The sequence below is a fragment of the Calonectris borealis genome, chromosome 1 (genome assembly GCF_964195595.1).
Source record: "Calonectris borealis chromosome 1, bCalBor7.hap1.2, whole genome shotgun sequence".
Classification (NCBI taxonomy): domain Eukaryota; kingdom Metazoa; phylum Chordata; class Aves; order Procellariiformes; family Procellariidae; genus Calonectris; species Calonectris borealis.
Genome location: NC_134312.1, coordinates 161,824,552 through 161,843,332, shown reverse-complemented (window position 1 = coordinate 161,843,332; position 18,781 = coordinate 161,824,552). Strand labels below are relative to the sequence as shown.

Here is an 18,781-nt window from a genome sequence, read left to right as displayed (position 1 = left end):
AATTTCCTAATCATTTTTCAAAAAAGCTGATGGGTCTTGAGCAACAGGCTGGATGCGGTGAAGGGAGAGGGAAGGACCGAGTAACTTGGTATCAGGTTTGCTAGCTTGGGTAGCAGGAAGCGTGCTAGAAATACAACCATATGTAATGAAAACACTTGGAGGAAGATGTCTCCAGGAACTATACCTTCTACCTTGCTTTATTAGGATTCAGTATGGCCTTGTCTGTCTGTGCACAAAGTTGTGTTTCTTTCTTCTTCACCTTATCTTCTTTCACTATTTTACAAAGTAAAAGGAAATCCATATAGTAATTTGGAAAAACACATCTTCCCCTTTTTTAAAAAAAACAGAAGCTCAGAATTTTGTTTTCCTTGTGGAAGTGGAGAGCATCACCAGCACTATAGCTTCCAGGCAACCATCTCTCTTTTGGTTTAGAAATCAGTGATATCAACCATTTTGGGGAATAAAGAAACTGAGGAAAGATCTTAGAAGATAAAATACCTTTTAATTCAAATGTCTTTTAAGGTTCTAGCAATGATGAATCTAATGTACTCTGCATTATACTTGCCTGCAGCAGCCCCGAAATATCATGTTCCCTCTGCGTGTTTTAAAAAAACGGCATTTGAGCTTTAAATTTTGCTTTAGAAAGACACTCAGCCCAGTGTTTACCAACTTTACTTTTTCTCCTTCTTGGCCCCAGAGTCCAGCTCTGACTAAAAGCAGGAACGTATTTTTCCTCCTGCTTTAGAAGGCGCCTGACTTGCTCTGCTCTGCACTGCAGCACCCGGGAGGCTCAGGCACCGAGGCAGCAAGACACCTTAGTCAAAAGTACTGCTCTTTTCCAGTAGCTATTCAGAAAACAGGCCTTGAAGTACACTTTCTTTAGGGTAAACTTTTTTTCCCCTCCTAGGCTTAATTGTGTGGTCTTTACATTGAAGTGGCATCAGCTGGCACCGCTGAATGCCTCTACTTTCACAAAACGTAAGGGAGCTGTGAGGGAACATATGAAGTATTTTCCTTTACATCTCTTTGCCTTTTCTGCTGGCAGGGAAAGGCAAATACAGTTTGGAGCTGGTAGGAGTTGAATAGCGATATGTTCGCGTGTTGTTTGCTGCTTTAAAGTTTAGGTTAACTCAACCTGCATTTTTAGAGTACAAAATACTGACAGATGGAAGCAGTCATTCAACGTTTATTCTGCTCGCTTAGCCTTATCAGCAAAATGACAACATCTATCTGAGGTCTAAATGACTCAGTGGTGAGGCTGGCACTACCCTCCGCTTCATGTGGTGGATCACTACCATACAGTTACACTGTACAGCTAATGCAGCAGCATCCCGACAGCGCATACCATTACATCAGGATAAAATTGCAGCCTCGTCTCACATCAATATCCAACGCAGACTTTGTAAGAGTAGACCGTTCTCAAGCTGTTCTAGCCTTTCTCTCTACTAGCTGTTTACCAAGCTATTCATTTTGATGCTACATGCAGCCTGCTTCACACTCTCTTCTTAGGCGTTCAGTACGACACAGAATTGCTTGAAAGGCAGCTAGAAGCAGCCAGATTAGGACAGATTTTGCGAGATATTTTTTTTTTATGCAGAACATTACAGTCAGTATTTTTGCTCTCTGGGAGGTTTGAGTACGAGGGGGGCCTTTTGCTTTCACTTCTTATAGGAACACATGATTTGGGGAGAACAGGAAAAAAAAGTGCTGATTGCCTTTCCTGACAATTAAGGGTAGAAAACAGCTCTGCTACAATCTGTGACAGTACGTGAGTCACTGTGAAGAATAAGGTTTCTACAAAACCAGCCAGCAATTCCGAAATTTCATCTTTAATGTCATCAGACTTGACATTTCCCTGAGATGTGTGAATCCCATTTACCTTGCAAAGTTATTTTCTTTGTCCCTCTGTGGTCCCAGGCAGAGTGCAGCTTGCTGGTAGGTACTTGAGCTGATATGACCATCTTTGCAAACAAACCTACTAGAGACTTTTGACAGAAGCCTGGTTACTGGAGCATAACTGTGCTGTGAATTAGCCTGCAATAGTGTAGTAATTTATGTAGCTGCGTTGTCACACTGTATATACAGAGCTTGGAAAGTGTCTCCTGTTTACTGCAATTGAAGCACTTATCCTTGTTTCAGCAGTAAACTTAACAGCTGCTAAAAATAGAAGCTATCGAGATATCACCCTTCCCAGTAAGCAAAAGGAATGAGTCACATGAGATAATGATCTCTCAGTCCTGCAGAGCACCTGAGCAGTCCTTGAATGCTTTAAAAATATCTGCGTCACGGTTGAGCTTTCTTCCTTTTCCAGATCCAGCCATGGTACTGGAAGACGTGACCGCCCTTCTCCTGGAGGTTCTTGCCCCACCAGCGAACTACAGCTCCCAGGAGCATTCCCTAATCTACTCCGGCACTTTAAAATCAGCTACTTTAGCCCAAACTAAATGAAGAGAGGTGGTGGATGAAGAGGTGAGATAGGAAGAAGGCAAGCAAACAACAGCTATGTTAAGGAAAGAGAGGAGCAGGCAAAAAGGTACCCCTCTCCAGGTCACTGTGGGACTGTCACTCTTGCCTCAGAGATGGAAAGCTTCAAACACTTCCATTTCACACTTTTTACCTTCAGCTGCTCCATTTTATATTGTATGTGTAGTTGTATTTTAAGAGCTTCTGTTTGTGTGTGATAAACTTGGCTTGGGCTTGAGAAGGAAGAGCTTCTGAGAACAAGAATTAAAAATGCTCTGAGAGAGGAAAAAAGATAATTTTTAATCCACTCCAGATGTGTATGTGTAAGTGGTAAACACATCTTCTGCTTTCACTTATGGGGAAAAGGAAGAGAATTTATGCAGTTCGTTTGTACTTTTTGCCCGTGTTGGAGAGCTGGGATGTTATGAATCTAGGTCAGAAAGTATTTACTTCATGTGAATCGTCTTATGTATTCATGTAACTTGTGGATTTGAATCAAACATGCATATGTGAAACCAGGTAGCTTGACCATGAATGATCACCATCTAGTGGCAACCTGTAAAATTCAGACTTTGACAACAATACAGAAGAGGGCAATCTAAAATACAAAACAGGTCAAAAGGCCAGTGGCACTGCTTCCAAAAGATGTATCTGATGACTGAGCCTTTACCAAATAAAGTATTTTAAATATCCACAAGTCATGTTGAAACACCATGGTGTCATCGTTTCTCCTACGTAGGCGCAGTACCTGCACAGCGCTGCCTATGTGCAGGCTGCCCGCCGGGCGCAGTGCTAACCCGTGGCGGGTGCCTCGGCTTTGCCAGCAGTGTGCTGGCTGCCGCCGGCCAGCCACTTGCCCGAGGCTCCCCAGAGCCGTGGCAGCGCGGTGGGATGAGCTCTGGTGCCGGGGATGCTCCCGGGCACCACTTGTTTCACTAGCACCAATGTTGCTGGCAATGAATGCCTAACCGCAGAGCCTCCTGGCCAAAGGCAGGCTTCTGTCAGTCTTGCCAAGCACCTGGCTAGCCTGCTCCTAGGGACACCCAGTGGTGGAGACTCCTCCTGCCCTTTCCAGTGCTTCATCACCCGTCCTGAGAGAAGGTCTGTCCTGATATCCACCCTTCAGGGTTTTTGAGACCATTTGGTTTTCTGACTGGTTCCTTCCCCTTTGGTCGTTTCTCTGAGTGCTCTTGCCATGGTCCTCTCACCTACGTCTTCCCTGAAGGGCAGCATGGTGCTCCAGCGGACAGGGTAAGAAGGCTGCAAAGGGTGTAAGGGTTGCTACACAAATCTTGCACATTATATTCTTATTCATACGTTCCAGCATGGCATCTGCCCTTTTTGCCACAGCAGATGCTGTCAGCCACTGAAACTGTCGGCTCCTGTCCAACCTGTGATTCACAGTAACCACAGATTTTTCTCTGCTGAACTGCTACCTAAATATTTTTTTTCTCATTTTGTGTTTGCACAGTTCATTATTTCTACTTAAAGATAGTACTTTGCTCCTGTCACTGTCTAATAGCATTCTGCGCATTTTCCGACCATAGCTGCAATTTATCAACGTAATTTTGTCTTCTCAGCTTCATGTCATCTGCAAATATATTAACCAGACTTTATTTCATCATCCAATTTGTTAATGAAAACACTAAATATTCCTAAACCCAGGACAGACTGGTCAAATCCTCACTCAGTGGTTCCCCCTACTCTGATAGTAAATCATGAGTATCTCCACTCTGAGCGCAGCTCTGTAACCAGTAAAAATAGTTTCCTCCAGACTGTTTCCTTAGCTTACACGCAAGAGTGTCATCTTAGACAAAACTCCTTCTGGAGTCAAGATATATGACATCTTCTTCTTTTCCTTCATGTACGAGCCTGTTAATTTGTTGTAGTAGGAAATCAGAATGATCTGGGATTGTACATAGCTGATAGATCCATACTGGCTGGGACTCACCTGTATTCATCTTCTGTAGACTTATAATCTGATCGATTGTTTCAGTATTATTCTGAGATGGACATTAATGTGACTGTTAATTCCTTGTTCCTCCATTTTTTCCATATATATATATATCTCCTTTTATATATACCTATCTCCTTGTATATGTATATATATCTCCTCACATTCGCCATGTATGTCCTGCTGTGGTACTCCTCTCATCCTTCCCTAGGCCAGCTCTGAGATTTCACCATTCAGTTCCTCAGTGCCCTATGCTGAAGTTTATCAGGTCCATCTCATCTGAAAACATCAGATTTATCTAGGTGCTTTCTAAGTATGTCATTCAGTGGTTTCAGCAACCGTGACAGTATCTGCTGCATTTCGCTCGGGCTCTAATAAACTAAGCACCACATCAGTGACAACACTGAAATCAATGGAAGTTGTTCTCATGTCCAAACTAAGCTCTTCATGTTTCTGTAATCAACCGCAAAGCCTGGAGCAAGAGAATCCTGCGCTTTCCAAATGTCTTTGGAAACAGTCTGGACGGGTGGTTTTAAACTCCACCTTTGAGGTGGCTTATAATCTTTTCTTTTCACTCCCTGTTCTTTGGTTGCTAAGAGATACATATAAATCTGCTCCCAAGACAGCTTTTTGACAAGTGCTCTACTGTAGGGGGAGGGAGAAGCCAACTGTAATTTTTGCTACCTTATCAACACACCTGCCTTTGCAGGAGCTTACAGCACCAAAGCCATCCCAGGTTTGCTGGGATTCCTTCATAACTTTAATGCAATTTCTGACTTGGTCACGTAATTGCTACTCCTGGGCTGCTGGACGTATTTGCTCCACTTACACCTTGAAAGAGAGAGGATGGCCTGCTGGAAGTTACCTCCGATCACGACATAAAGTAGTAGGTTGCCACACGTGTTGAGTGCCGCCAGTGGCCGAGAGATGATATAGACGGAGTGGATTTGCTTCTCCACATGACAGCTGACTGGACACAACCGTAGTTCAAGCCGAGCCACCCGAAATATGTGGAAGGGGAGGAAGCACACATAGAAGACCACCAAGAGGATCACGGCAAGTCTGCGAGCCTTTTGTTTGTAGCAAGCCCGCGTGTGGGGCCCGGTAGCCAAAGTGTAAATAATGAGCGCGTAGCACAGAGTCACTGTCAGCAAGGGCAAGAAGAAGGCCAGGCCTGTCAGCAGCCAGTTGTACCACCTGATTGTGCCCAGGTTTTCAGAGCTGGTAAGGTCGAGGCATAAGGATCTGTTTTGTTCCTCTTTTGAGGAGATCAAGGAGTTGACAGGGCTGACAGCTACCAATGAGATCACCCAAATGGCTGCGCAAGCCACCGCTGTCCACCGCTTCCTCTGGATGTGGAAGAACTTCATAGGGTGGACAATCACCATGTAGCGGAAGGCGCTGAAGCAGGTGAGGAAGAGGATGCTGCTGTACAAGTTGAAGTGGAAGCCGAAGCGGATGAACTTGCACATGAATTCGCCAAAGATCCAGTGCTCCCCGCTGGCATAGTAGTGTATCAGGAAGGGAAGGCTGGTGAGGTAGAGCAGGTCTGTGAGCGCCAGGTTCAGCATGATGATGGTGCTGCTCTTCCAAGGCCTCATCTTGAAGCTGTAAACACAAATCACAATGACGTTTCCCGGGAAGCCCACCAGGAAGATGATGCTGTACATAATGGGGAGGTACAAAGTCTTCAGACTGACTTCCACATCAGTGCAGTTGAGAAAATCACTGTCAGTGTCTTGCCAGGTGGTGCGGTGGACTAAGTCGTCATTTGTTGTGTTCATGTTTTTTCCTTAGTGCTTAAGGAAGAGAGAAATGCTTAGTGTTCACTGACCGATAAGACCTTCTCGTAGCCCGTTAAAAACAACTAATAACCAGGTCTTTCCTTTCAGTTTCCCATCAGTGCCACTATTAAAGAGCCACTATTGAATAAGGAAAGGTCTTGCTACTTTCATGAGAACTGATCCTGATCCAGAGGCCTTTTATCATATCTATATAGAGATAGATACAATTTTATTTTAAAATACGTATTTTTAGGGAAGGGTCTGCACAGGCACAATGAAGCTGTAATATAAAGGATTCCCAGCCCCACAGTGTGTGATGTGTGTCCCCTGGTATATAAAATTCACCTTCTTCTCTCATCAGGGATCGTCGTGTTGCGCTACTGACCAAAGTATAGAGAGGAATGTTCAGAACCTAACTGCTCCATAAATGCTATTTGCATCCTTGTTAATTAAGTAGAAAACAGGGCAGATGTTGAAATGTTTTCATATTCTTTTTGATGCTGGAGTTGGTTAACATTTTTCTCCCTGCTCCTTGGAAACAACTGATACAGGAATATTTCATTCTTTTAGTCCATTAACATGACTGATGTTGCAAAGAAATGGGTTATTTTTAGGCTTGTCATTAGCTGTGAATTTCTATCCCTGTAAAATTTTTATATGGTGTTTTGCTTAGTCATAGATAGTAGTTTTCTAAAATATCAGAGTAACTTCATCCAACTTTGCAAAGCAGCCATTTGCCAGATACAACATGGGACTTGAGCAGGATTCAAGGGAAGTACTCTACAACAGAAAATATGGGGCCACTGAAACACATGGCAAATAACTGCTAATGTTGCATCCAGTAAATGCATTTGTGTGAATGCCTTCTTTCTTTTAAAGTGGAGTAAATGTTTTGATAGAAAAAAATGAATAAATCTCCAGCGTAATTTTTTCTGGAGGAATACAACTTCTTACAGGATGATGCCTGTCCTCAAATTACTGTGGCCTGGATCTGTTAAAATGGATTCCTACTGAATCAACACTTCGATTTCTTGTTCCACTCTGAATTTTCTTTATGTAGCTTCTACCCTCACTCACTTGTGAGATCTCACAGAGACAGGTTGCAGGTTTTGAATTCAAATTGTGTAGAACATTAGGTTCAAACATATTTAAAACACACTGAAAACCGAAGCTGGAGCTTGAGAAGATGCATGCCAAACACTGACATTTGTTTTTAAAGAGCAAAACAGCTTCAAATCTCTTCTCATGGCTGGGCATGGTGCAGGGGATAGTTTAGATAAATCCAGCGGCTCTAACTCAGTTAAGAAGTAATGCAGCGATACAAACAAACTTGAAGCCTCTGGTATGGCTAATGGTTAACCAGGTTAACAGCAAAGGCCCCATCCTGCAGCAGCAGGTCGCGGCGTGCTGTCTGCCGCTGGACGCACCATGGCTGTACACAGCGTGGTGTTTACAGTGCTCAGCTATTAAGCGAGCTGAAGGGCACAGCCGGGTGCTGCTCCCCGCACCACTTTCTTCGTGCTTTTGTAGGACTACCATTCTGTCAGCGGCTTTTTTTCCACCAGCCAGCGTGCTGCTGCAGCAAACCTGTAGGGGCCGGAGAGCGAACACCTACGATCGCCGAAGAGCGCGGCAGTGGCACTCAGCCACTGCAGTCCCTACTGACAGCCACACGCTCTCGGGTGCTTTCGGAGCCGTCCCCTTTGCTATCGGTGAGGTATCTGGTAGGGCTGGATTCGGGTCGGGGAACTTGGGACTCCCTCACAGGCCAGGCCACCCCCAAGCCCAGCGCTGGTGAAGGAAACCCGAGGTGGGGACAAGTATTGCAAGAAAAGCACATGGGTGTGGGGATCTCGGTTCTGAACTCCCCTAAGATTACATCCAACCTCACAGGTTACCACAGGGACCAAAGAAAGGAGACAGCAAGTCTTTGCTGTTGGCCTTATTATTTTGCTGTCTGAAGTACAAATAGAATTTAGACAAAACTTAAATCTAATTAAAGAACAGTTTGTACTGTAGCAGATTTTATCACACTAAGTAATTGGCCATAATGGGACTTCTGCAGCCCAAGCTGAGGGCAAATGATATATGCTGTAGACGCATAATGAACTTTAAATAAATTATCCAAGAGCAGAACTCATAATAAAAGGGAACTAGATTATTGAAATAGAAACCCTCTTTCAGTCTTAACGGTAGAGTCACTGCTCTATTACATGGTATTCTTTACTGTAACCAATTGATCGGAGTCACTTTAAAAAATGTTGTGATTGCATGTCTTTAATTGCAGTCACGTATAAGGGAAACTTGTCTGCTCCTGCATTGTGATAATTTAATTAGAGCCTGCTGGAAATAAAAGTCAAATGGCTGCAGCCATGGCAAAGTAACCTAATGGCTGTAATTGGACTATATTTCACACAGATGTGTTGCTGAATAAATTAAATAGGATTTGGCTCACAGTGTTGGACTCTTCCACTGGCTCAAATTTAAGAGATGCAAATGATATATTTAGGGACAAAAATGTGAGCCCTCCTTCCCTTACCCTTTATAATTTAGGGAGGTATCTCCATGCTGAAAGAGTATGTGGATTTAATGTGAGTATTAGATGCATCCCAGATAAGTTTAATTTGTTCCATGCTTCCATTGTCCTTTAACCCTTGCTAATCTCTCTCCAATTCGCCCTGCATCTATATTCACACCTTTAAATCAAAATATGCATTTTACCTGTAAATCCTTGGTGCTGTTTTCTCTCCTCTTCATAGCTGGTTCCTTAAATACCCCACTCCAGCTGGCAGAGTTTGCTTTTAAACTCCACAGGCTTGTGCAGTGAGACTGTCTGGGAACGCTGTAGCAACCCCCCCGGGGCTATGGGGCAGGTTGCGGGAATGCTCTGCCTCTGTTGCCAGGTCTCTGGCGGGCGAAGGCAGCGTGGGCTCCACGGTGCCGAGCGAGAGCTGCTCTGACCCCTCTCACCTTCCTGCGGGCTGGCTGTCACGTCCCCGGCGGTGGGGCCGTGCTGGTGTCGGCTGTCCTCCTGTCTGGCTTCTACCGCCTGCGCGGGACGTGGGGATCTGCCCTGTGTTGCTCGCAAAATCGGTTGGGACTGCCTGTAACCTGTCCGGTATGGCTGGAGAGGTTTGTTACGGGCGCCTCCAGCCCTCGGCGAGGGAGGCAGGCCAGCAGAACTCGGGCAGGGAGAAGCAGCACCACCGCGGTGCCTGCCTGAAGGAATACCTGCTCCCCGGGTCCCAGAGCACAGAATAGGGGTGGTGGGGGGAGAGCAGGCTTTCGAACTGGCAGGAGCTGCCCTCCAAAGGGTTTGGTGGATGCTGAGGGCTGAGATCAAACCCTTGCCTCTCAAGGAGGGCGAAGGTACCCATGTTCTCCAAACTGGGAGCTTAGTGGGACCAGTTGCCCCTCCTGCAGGTAGGGACCTGGCTCTCAGAAGAGCAGGGATTGTGCAACCGGGGCACGAGCAGGGTCTTCTGGCTGGGAGAGGCATCTAAAACCATGGGCTTGTGAGGGCACCCTGGCTGGAGGAAGGCTTTGCTGGAGAAAGGGATTGCATGACTCTGCCAGACAACTATCCTGACCATATTACATGGGTAATATGCTTTTCTGCTGGCATGACTTGTCCAGAGGTCAGAGGAATGAAGAAGCCTAGGAAGGAAGTCAAACTTCCCTTTGCATATGGTTTGAAAAAATACCCAGCCTGCTGTGTGATCTGGAGCATTTTACAGTCCCCAAATACCCAGGAAATAAAGCAGAAGAAAGACCAGCACTTCCTTGAATGTGATGGCCAACCCTCAAGAAGGGACTAGCAGAAATCTCCTCTCCCTTTGGAGAGGGAAGAAGGGCACAGGCACCTTCCGGGGTGCCCTGTGACAGGGGTTTTACTTCCTTTGCACAGTGGGCTGCGAGGGGCATGGGCCCACCCAGAGGTGCCAGGGTAATTATGGTGTGGAAGTTAAAGATTTTATGGGGTGACTTAGCTTTCCAGTGGGTGGTGCTAGCTGAGGCTATGACATCGCAGAGATTTCCCACAGAGCCAGTGTTTACACGTTGTGCTTGATCGTCTCTCCCTTTTCCTTTTCAAGAGGTTTTGACTCTTGGGCTAACTGTGCTCCATTGACTTTCTTCTTGTTTCAAAGCAGTGATCCTTACACCAGTTTCAGGCTTCCCTCTTTTTTTTTTTTTTTTCCCCCCACAAAGAAAACACTTTCAAAAGCATAAGCATTCCAGATTTGATTTTGAATTAAATATTTGCAAACTTCTGTGAACAGGTAGGAAAGTTATTATCTTGAGAGGGAAATGTTTAGATGAGGCTGAAAAGAACTTGAATGTTTTCCAACACTGAACTTAATTTCAGATCTTGTTTGAAGCTATTATTTACTTTCTCATGATAAGAGATGCGAACCTGGAAACATAAGCAATTATGTACTGCATAATGTAACAGTGAATCAGGCTCAAATTATTTAGTAAATATAACTTTGAAAATGATTGCATAACTGTCCTGTTTCTTCACCTGATGCTTTCAGTATTTGCCAGCTTCACATGAATGACTTTCAGCTTACTCATCGTACGTAATCTGTTCTCCTTAACTCTTTCTAGTATAAGTTTGGCCACATCAACCTTGAATGTGAACATTAATTTTGGACTCCTAAATACAAATATTCAGAAATAAACTGACAGTTGCCAACATATCCCTGAGTAACAGTTGATATGAGCCACCATTGTTTATAGAAAGAGTTGAAACCACTTTTTACTGTGTGACTAGCTACCAGATAGTAGTAATTTCATTATTTTACATCATGGAAACTGTACATTCCGCAAAGTGCAAAAACACCCTTTGCAAAGGGCATATGGGGAGTCATGGAGAGACCAGGGGCATGAAGCTGTATGTTCTCAGGAGTCCCAGTTTATCCCTACACGCATAGATGAAGAACTTTCTGCATTTTATTTATAAATTCCTGTCAATGTATAAAGAATATCAAGTTCATTGCTCTTTTTTTTTTGTATTTTTTACTCATCATTTGCTGTTTTGTCTGCTCTGGTATGGTATTTTTGAGTAAGAGTGGATATTGCTCTGGCTTTATGATTCAAATGATATCAAAAGTGGATCATTACTTGAATACTTCAGTGTTTGTACTTCAGGAAAAGATTTTGAAAAATTGTGAGGAGCTGGAAAAGAGCTTCAGGAATGAATGGAGTACTGAGAAATGTTGTGACATGCCTTGAGAGACTTTTGAGGCTCTGGTTAGTTTATTCAAGAGCAGATTTAAACAGGAATGGATGATAGCCATGATCACATCGACGGGAAGAGACTCCTGGCGTCAGCATAGCTGGAGCTATGCCGATCCAGGCTGGCAGGGAAGCACAAGTGTTTCTTGGTGAGGGTGGGTAGCTACTAAAACAAATCCCCTTAGTAATATAGTAGATTCTTCAACATTGGAATTTTTAAACCGACATTGAGTGTCTTTTGCATAAATATTGGTACAGTCGCAGAGCAGCATGAGATGATACCGTCATGCAATTTTGCAGGAGAGATTCATAGGTTTCAAAGGCTAGAAGGACCTCTAGAAAACCCAGTCTAAAGGGTTGTATCCCCAAGGCCTTGTACACACAAGGCCATAGGATTTAGCTCAGATTTCCCAGTAACTTGTATTTAGTGCTTTTTTTTTTTTTTAAATAGGAAGAAAATCTTGATTTGAAGAGAGAGGGAGAATTCTTTTATTCCTTTGATAGCTTGTTTGTGGGCTTGAATCATGCCCACATCTGAAATCATGTCCTTAGATTTTTAATATGACTCTGTAGTTTGTGCTTCCAGCCTTTCAACTTCTTCATATGTGTCTCTGCTATAAGAAGAGAGAAGCCCATTTAGCTATGGCTGTTCTGGTTTTGTCGAAGTATTTAAACATTATAATCCAATCACCTTTCATACTTCTTCCTGATTAGTTTGGTAGCTTAGGGCATCTTACGATAGCATCAGGGCTTCTCCAACCTATTCTTTTTCCTTCCATTGGCTTTGTTAGGTAGAACATGAGGTCTTTCAGCCTCCATCCTGGGTTTCCACATCTCAGGCAATGAGGCTGGACTCATGTCTCTGCCGGCGGTACCAGACTCGCAGAAATCCCAGGCATCCCCAGTGTGCATGCACCAGTCAGCTCTGCCCAAGCCACCCCATAGGATACTGCTGAGGGGTGTCAAAGGTGGCCTGTTCTGCACACTCGACCATCCTGAGCCCTAATGTTCTATCTTCTTCTCCACCACCATGGTGGAAAGACAGGAATGTAAAGAGCTGTCTTGGGCTAGGAAACCATCACCCAGGGTGGGAAAGGCAGAGAGAAGAAGGATTGCAATGAATGAAGTCTAAGGATCACCAAAAAAAACATTCTGCTGCTGCACCAACAACAACACAACAAGGAATTTATTATTCTGCCAACTTTTATCATATAGAGCAGTGAAGTCATGCAGCAATGCAACCTCTGTCATGCAACGTCAGTGAGAAAAGCCACTGTAACGTAGGCCTTGTCAGAGTGTCTCTCCTGCTTTCCAGGTGTGACTACGTCGCGCTATGTTGTCTTCAGCTTGCTTCCAAAATATGTGTCATGGTAAAATTCCTTAAGGTGATCCAGTTGTCAGAGATTGCCTCCTTCTGTCAGAAAATAAATGGGATTCCCCTGCTAAAAAACCTGCTAAAAACCTAATTGTTTTTTCTTCTTGGAGAGAGTTTTTCTTAAATAATTCAGTTAGCTTGGATTCTTTGCTCGAATGTAGATATTTTTTAGTATGTTTTTAGACAAATTCCACATGATCCATTGTGTAATCTCCTTACATACAGTTCTGAACCATTTTCATCCTATGCAAAGAATGTTTGTCTTTGAAATTGCTCTGACTTTGCCATGATATTTTGGGTCCCTTATAACTGCAGACTTCAAAGACGTTATCTGTCTTTGCCGGGTTTCATGTTGACTGATAGGAGGTTTTCAAAGGCGTTACGGACATCAATCGGGGTTGGATACTAATTGCCCTTGATTCCTCTAATAAATCTCTTCTTCTGACTTCATTGGCCACGTGCTTCTTTCCTCCTGTGTTGCTCCCCTCTTTTTCCACAGAGAGTTTTCATACTCGCAATGGAGACATTTTAAGGGCCTGCCATTGAAATGCGTTCACCAATTGCCATCAAGATGATTTAAGACATGTACAACCCATGCGTTATTTTCATTCACACCCACAGTTTTTCCTCTGGGACAAACTTTTCTTTTCCTTCAACTCTGCATAAAATTCCCAGGGTGCAGCTGTCCCGTGAGAGTTGGCTTCTTGGCAATTTTCGCCTCTGAAGCGCCTACACCACGCGTTCTTCCGGCCATTCATTGCCCTTCCTGCACCGAGTACTTCCTTCCTGCACTCAGTGGGAAACTCAGACGGCTAAAATGTGATGTTAATACCTCTGTTCCGGCTCTTGGTAAAACATCTTTGCCCCCAGGGGAGTACTGGTGTGCCTGCAGGACCTAGCAGGGTAGGTGGGTGCACGCTGGATGGATGCACACCCTTCCTGTGCATGGCAGCTCTGGAAGTCAAACGTGTATATTCCAAAGACATACATTTGTTCCTGACTTATTTTCCCACATGTTTTGTCATTATTTATTGGAGTGAAACAAAAAACAATTGAAGCATGCCGAAAATACCCATGGGCCCTTGTACAACAGGATCTGTAATTGGTACATTAGTCTTTGGTATGTTTTATTTGCAGCACTTTTTCTTTCTTTAAGTTCAGTGGGATTGTAGTGCTATGGCAAATTAGGCAACTACTGCAAAACATATATTTCAGGGATGGGTTATCATATATCACACTTGGGGGCCCACAGTCTAGAAGTTCACGCTTCTTAGTTTTATTCTCTGCTTTCACTTCAGCTTTTAAGAGTTTGACATTTTTTTTTCTGTCTCTGGCATGGCATTGAGAAAATCCTCCTTCCTTGTTTGTACTACACCCTGTTGAAGTGTGTAGTGCACCCTCTTATCTTTCAGGGTGTGTGTTCTGCCAAGGGTCGTGTTACTGATAGATCTTTCTGGAGCTCAGCTGAGTCCTCCAAACTCATTTCCTCATTGCCTTTCCCTTTACTGAGTTTGCAGTGTGAGTTACTTACATGCCCATTTCATAGTAGTTAAGGACAAACCTGCTGCTTTTCTTTAGCTGCAGAGGTCCTGTTTAGGCAAAACAAGACCGGCATGAATGCAGAAAGACAAGAAGGAGAGAGTGGTGGCCAACAGAAAGTCAGGGAAGCGAAGCACGGAGCAGGCTGGGACGGGCGGAAGATAAGGCTCAGGAAGCCCATAAGATCTCATGCTGTGTGAAGACTAGCTCAGGCAAAAAGCAAACATTGCCACGGATCTCCTTTGCCCTTGTCCTTTCACGGTAAGACAGGAATAAAACTCTTGCATATGACATCCTTGTCCAGCACAGATGCCAGTTACCAAGCACTGAGCACGCACTGTGGAAGAGCAGATGACGGTACAGATCTAGGTGTGATGATCACCTCTTGTCAAACATTTCTTAGTCCTAATCAGTGCCTGAGCCAGTCTGCTGGTGTCTGCGTATTCTTCCCCTTGCATGCTTGGCTGGCCCACGGGCCAGCTGGTGTTCACAAAGGCCTCTGTTTTTCCTTATTCCCTTTTTTGCTGCCCTTTTGCGGTTAAAAACTGAAAATGTCATCCAGTCAAATTTTGCGGGAAGAAGAATTTGGAGAACACAGTAAGAGAATATAATGAGAAACCTTTTCTCCATAAAGACAGCCAGGCAGTAGAACAGGCCACCCCGAGAGGCTGTGTGCAGGTGCCATCCCTGAAGATTTTCAAGTCCCAGCTGGACACAGCCCTGAGAAACCTGGTCTGAAATTAGTGCCGACCCTGCTCTGAGCAGGCGATTGCACTAGAGACCTCCTGATGTCCCTTCCAACCTGTTTGATTCCAAGGTCTTATGATCCTCTGAAGTCTGCAAGCTTCAAAAGTCAAGGGTAAAATCAAAGATCCACCATTTCAAGAGCAAGAAGTATCTAAGTGTCCTACTGCTTCAGGAAAGACAAATTGTGGTATGGCAAAACTACCCTAGACCTTGGCCAATCCCTTTCCACAGCTAGAGTCCTGTTTACCAGCCAGGTTTGTCTGTCTGATCCCCGTTTCCCAGGAATCTTGAAGGCTGCAAAACAGAAGTTGTTAGCTGAAATAATAGCTAAATTCTCCTCTTTTCTATTTTATTAGTCCTCAAGATATTGCAGTCCTTTATATTCCTTTTTCATACTTAGGATTTGGGTATGTATGGCTGCGTGCGTCTGTGCATGCTTGGTTCAGCGTTCACATGCAGAAGGCTGCCTGGATTTAAACATAAAATTGTATCCTGAAATTACTCATTTGACTTGACTTGTGGTCTGAAAAATATTTCTATTTTTTAATCTAATTTCTGATAAACAAATTGTCAAGATTCTGTTTAGCAGGAATGCTTTCTTGCAGGCCTGCATTGTGGTATTTCACTGTGGAACAAGGCTAGGAGCGCACACAAGTCCTGGTGGGGAAGATTTGAGGCCTATGCTCACAGATTAAGTTGTAATCTGTTTTCAATATAAAAATGCTTCAGCATTCAAATGGCGTATTTGATTTGAGTTTGATTTCACAGCCCAGATTCTCATTCCCTGTAGACTCCTCTTCAAAATGAAAAAGGATCGGGCTCTCTGGTTACATACCCCCAATTCTTGAGAGCTCCCATCTTCTGAACTCATTGGTTTTGAGTTGCTAGTAGTACTGCTTTGTTCATACGTGTCCTAGCTTTGATAGTAACTCCAAATTTCATTTTTTGTTCATCAACCAGAAGTTTGGGTGATTTACTAATATTTACTAAAATACTGACTCTCATTTATTTTAATTCACAATACGGACTGAAGACTTGAGGGCAAAAACGCGCAGAGTCTACCTCCACCCGTGTCCTTATCACCCGGGGAGGTCGGGGGACAGCCAGTGGGACAGCGATGCACCAGCTCTGCGGCTGCTGGTGGCGACGGACAGTAGATGTCACTCTTGCCTAACGTGTGGAGGCTGGTCTCCCCACCGAGAGGATGGAGCCTTTACAGACGGGTGTACGGAGAGGCGGGAGAAAAAAAAAAGAATGACTGCTGAGCATTATTGCTATTGAGGGAAAACTTAATTTTCAGGTAAAAAGATGTCTACACAGAAAACCGTAGCTTTTACAGACTCACGGAATGGTTTGGGTTGGAAGGGACCTTTAAAGACCGTCCAGTCCAACCCCCCTCCCATGGGCAGGGGCATCTTTCACTAGATCAGGTTGCTCAAAGCCCCCTCCAACCTGGCCTTGAACAGTTCCAGTGAGGGGCATCCACAACTTCTCTGGGCAACCAGTGTCTCACCGCCCTTATCATAAAGAATTTCTTCCTTATGTCCAATCTAAACCTACCCTCTTTCAGTTTAAAACCACTGCCCCTTGTCCCATCACTATAGCCCCTGGTAAAAAGTCTCTCATCGCCTCTTTAAGTATTGAAAGGCTGCAATAAGGTATCCTTGGAGCCATCTCTTTCCCAGGCAAGATGTTGTACCCACACCTTGTTCTGAATCCCTAAAGAAAGGTATATTGAATCTTTAACAAAAGGTCTATTTCTGGAGTTTTTTTGGTACAGGTGTTTTTTTTTTTTTAGCTCAGTCTTTGAAATGTGTGTTGGGGGCCTGCTAAATTACGCAGAACTGCCCATCTCATCAAAAACTTGCCATTTTGATACAGAAACCAGTGGAAACTTAATAGTAAATTTGGGTACTGAGGCGCTGAAGGAGAGTTTCTTGGCCATCCGTGTTACATGTGAACAACAAACCAAACCCGCTCCAATATCTGTGACAGTGTAATGTCTGGCAACGAAAGGCTGCCAGCCCGGGCTGTGCAGGCAGATCCTGTGGTCCTCTCCTCAACAGCTCTCTGGTAGCTGTGCAACTACCTCATCGCCGTTATCCCCCCAGCACCGAAGGCTGGAGCCTTCAGAAGGTTGCAGAGAAATTCATACTGCAATCGTGCGTGCCGCTATGCCTCACTTACTTCTGAGTAACATGTTCAGAGTCCCCTCGAGTACCTTGGGAGACCGGACCTGTGCCCAGAGAGGGGTAAAAGGCCTGCAAAGTTGCAACCTGTGTGAGCACCTGTGCTATTTGTTCTGTGCTTTTTTTCTTGGTAAGAACGAACCAAGTTCCCTGAATAGAAACATGAGATACTCTCACAGGGGTGACAATTCTCAGTGTACCTCACAGTAAACTTCATGTTTTAGAGATGCATGGAAATCAAAGTAATTTCTGATTTCTGCTGGAGTTCTGGCTGGTGATCTCTTACAGAAATCAGGCTCTCTCTCACATAGTGACCACTTTAATGACTTTTCACATAAAATAATTTTCCTACCAGATGAAAATCCACTGTTTTGATATATCAACTACATAAATGCTTCCAGTTGTCTCTGGATCCCTAGAAGCTCAGTTTCACTGTACAGGACCAGAAGGTGTTTACAAAAAGAGACACCAATTGTCTGTATTATTAATGTCTGCTGAGGATATGCGATTTCAAGAGTGAGGCAGAATGGAGGAATTACACAACTGGGACATCACTTGCGAGAGAGATGCTGAAGGCGAGACATTTCACTAATACACATCTGCCACAGACTCCTTTCTTTCTGAATCCCTCTCCTATACCCACTCCAACAGAGATCTCAGTCAGGCATTGAATGCTTGTTTTTAGAAGAATCTTTGAAAAATCTGAGATTTATCAAATTAACAGTGTTATTAATAACCCTAGTGAAGACAGTGACAGGGATGCATGTCAGTCTGGCAGCTCCTGAATTTCTCCAGAGGAAGTCAATGTACGGCTTATTTCATAACAGCGAGTCGCATCCACCTAGGAGATTATGCAAGAAGATGGTAGTGTGTCAGGAGAAAACAAATCCTTGTCAGCTGTACAAGTCTAATTAAACCAAGGGGTTTAGGTAACTTCAAGGGAAACCTCATGGATCCAGTCATTTACATTATTTGGAGATTTTATTTGGCTGAAAAGGATCATTTGGAAATAGGATGCTGTCATGGGCGAGACACAGTGAACAACAACCTGCAGAGGCTCTGGATAACTCGGGTTTCTTAAGACAGGGAGACAAGAGTTTTACCCTAATTTGAGGCACACACTCCCTTGCTGCCCCCAGCACTACAGTCACAAGGTCCCACCATCCGTCTCAGCAGGGAGGTTGCTGCTGGCCCAGGACAGTCAAGCAGAAAGTCAGGTTGGTTCATGCCGTGCTGCTGCTCTTCGTTAACAGTCTCAGGCATTATGGGCCACAAACTGTCTGTCTCCTGCATCTTCCCCCACTGCCAGGTTACTCCTTCAGGCAAGATCTTTGCTTTCTTTTTTCCAGGCTCCCTTCTTCTTTCTGAGACTGCTACTTCATTTTGGAAATCCCTCTCATCGGCATCAGCTCTTCTTTCCAGCACCCTGAGCCTAATTTTCCCAGTCTAAACAGTCTGTCTGCAGAAGCACAACGTGTGATCAGCCTTCTAA

The 18,781-nt window shown here is 44.3% G+C and overlaps 1 protein-coding gene across 1 annotated transcript; it reads right to left on the bottom strand.

The window, feature by feature from the left end:
- Positions 1-5,169: 5,169 nt before the first annotated feature.
- Positions 5,170-6,201, bottom strand: LOC142077678 (2-oxoglutarate receptor 1-like). Its single transcript, XM_075139633.1, has one exon. The coding sequence runs from the start codon at positions 6,199-6,201 to the stop codon at positions 5,170-5,172; it is 1,032 nt and encodes a 343-aa protein (XP_074995734.1).
- Between the last annotated feature and the right edge of the window lie 12,580 nt (positions 6,202-18,781).

Coding starts and splice junctions, on each gene's coding strand:
- LOC142077678 (XM_075139633.1), bottom strand. CDS start 6,201: ATGAACACAACAAATGACGACTTAGTCCACCGCACCACCTGGCAAGAC.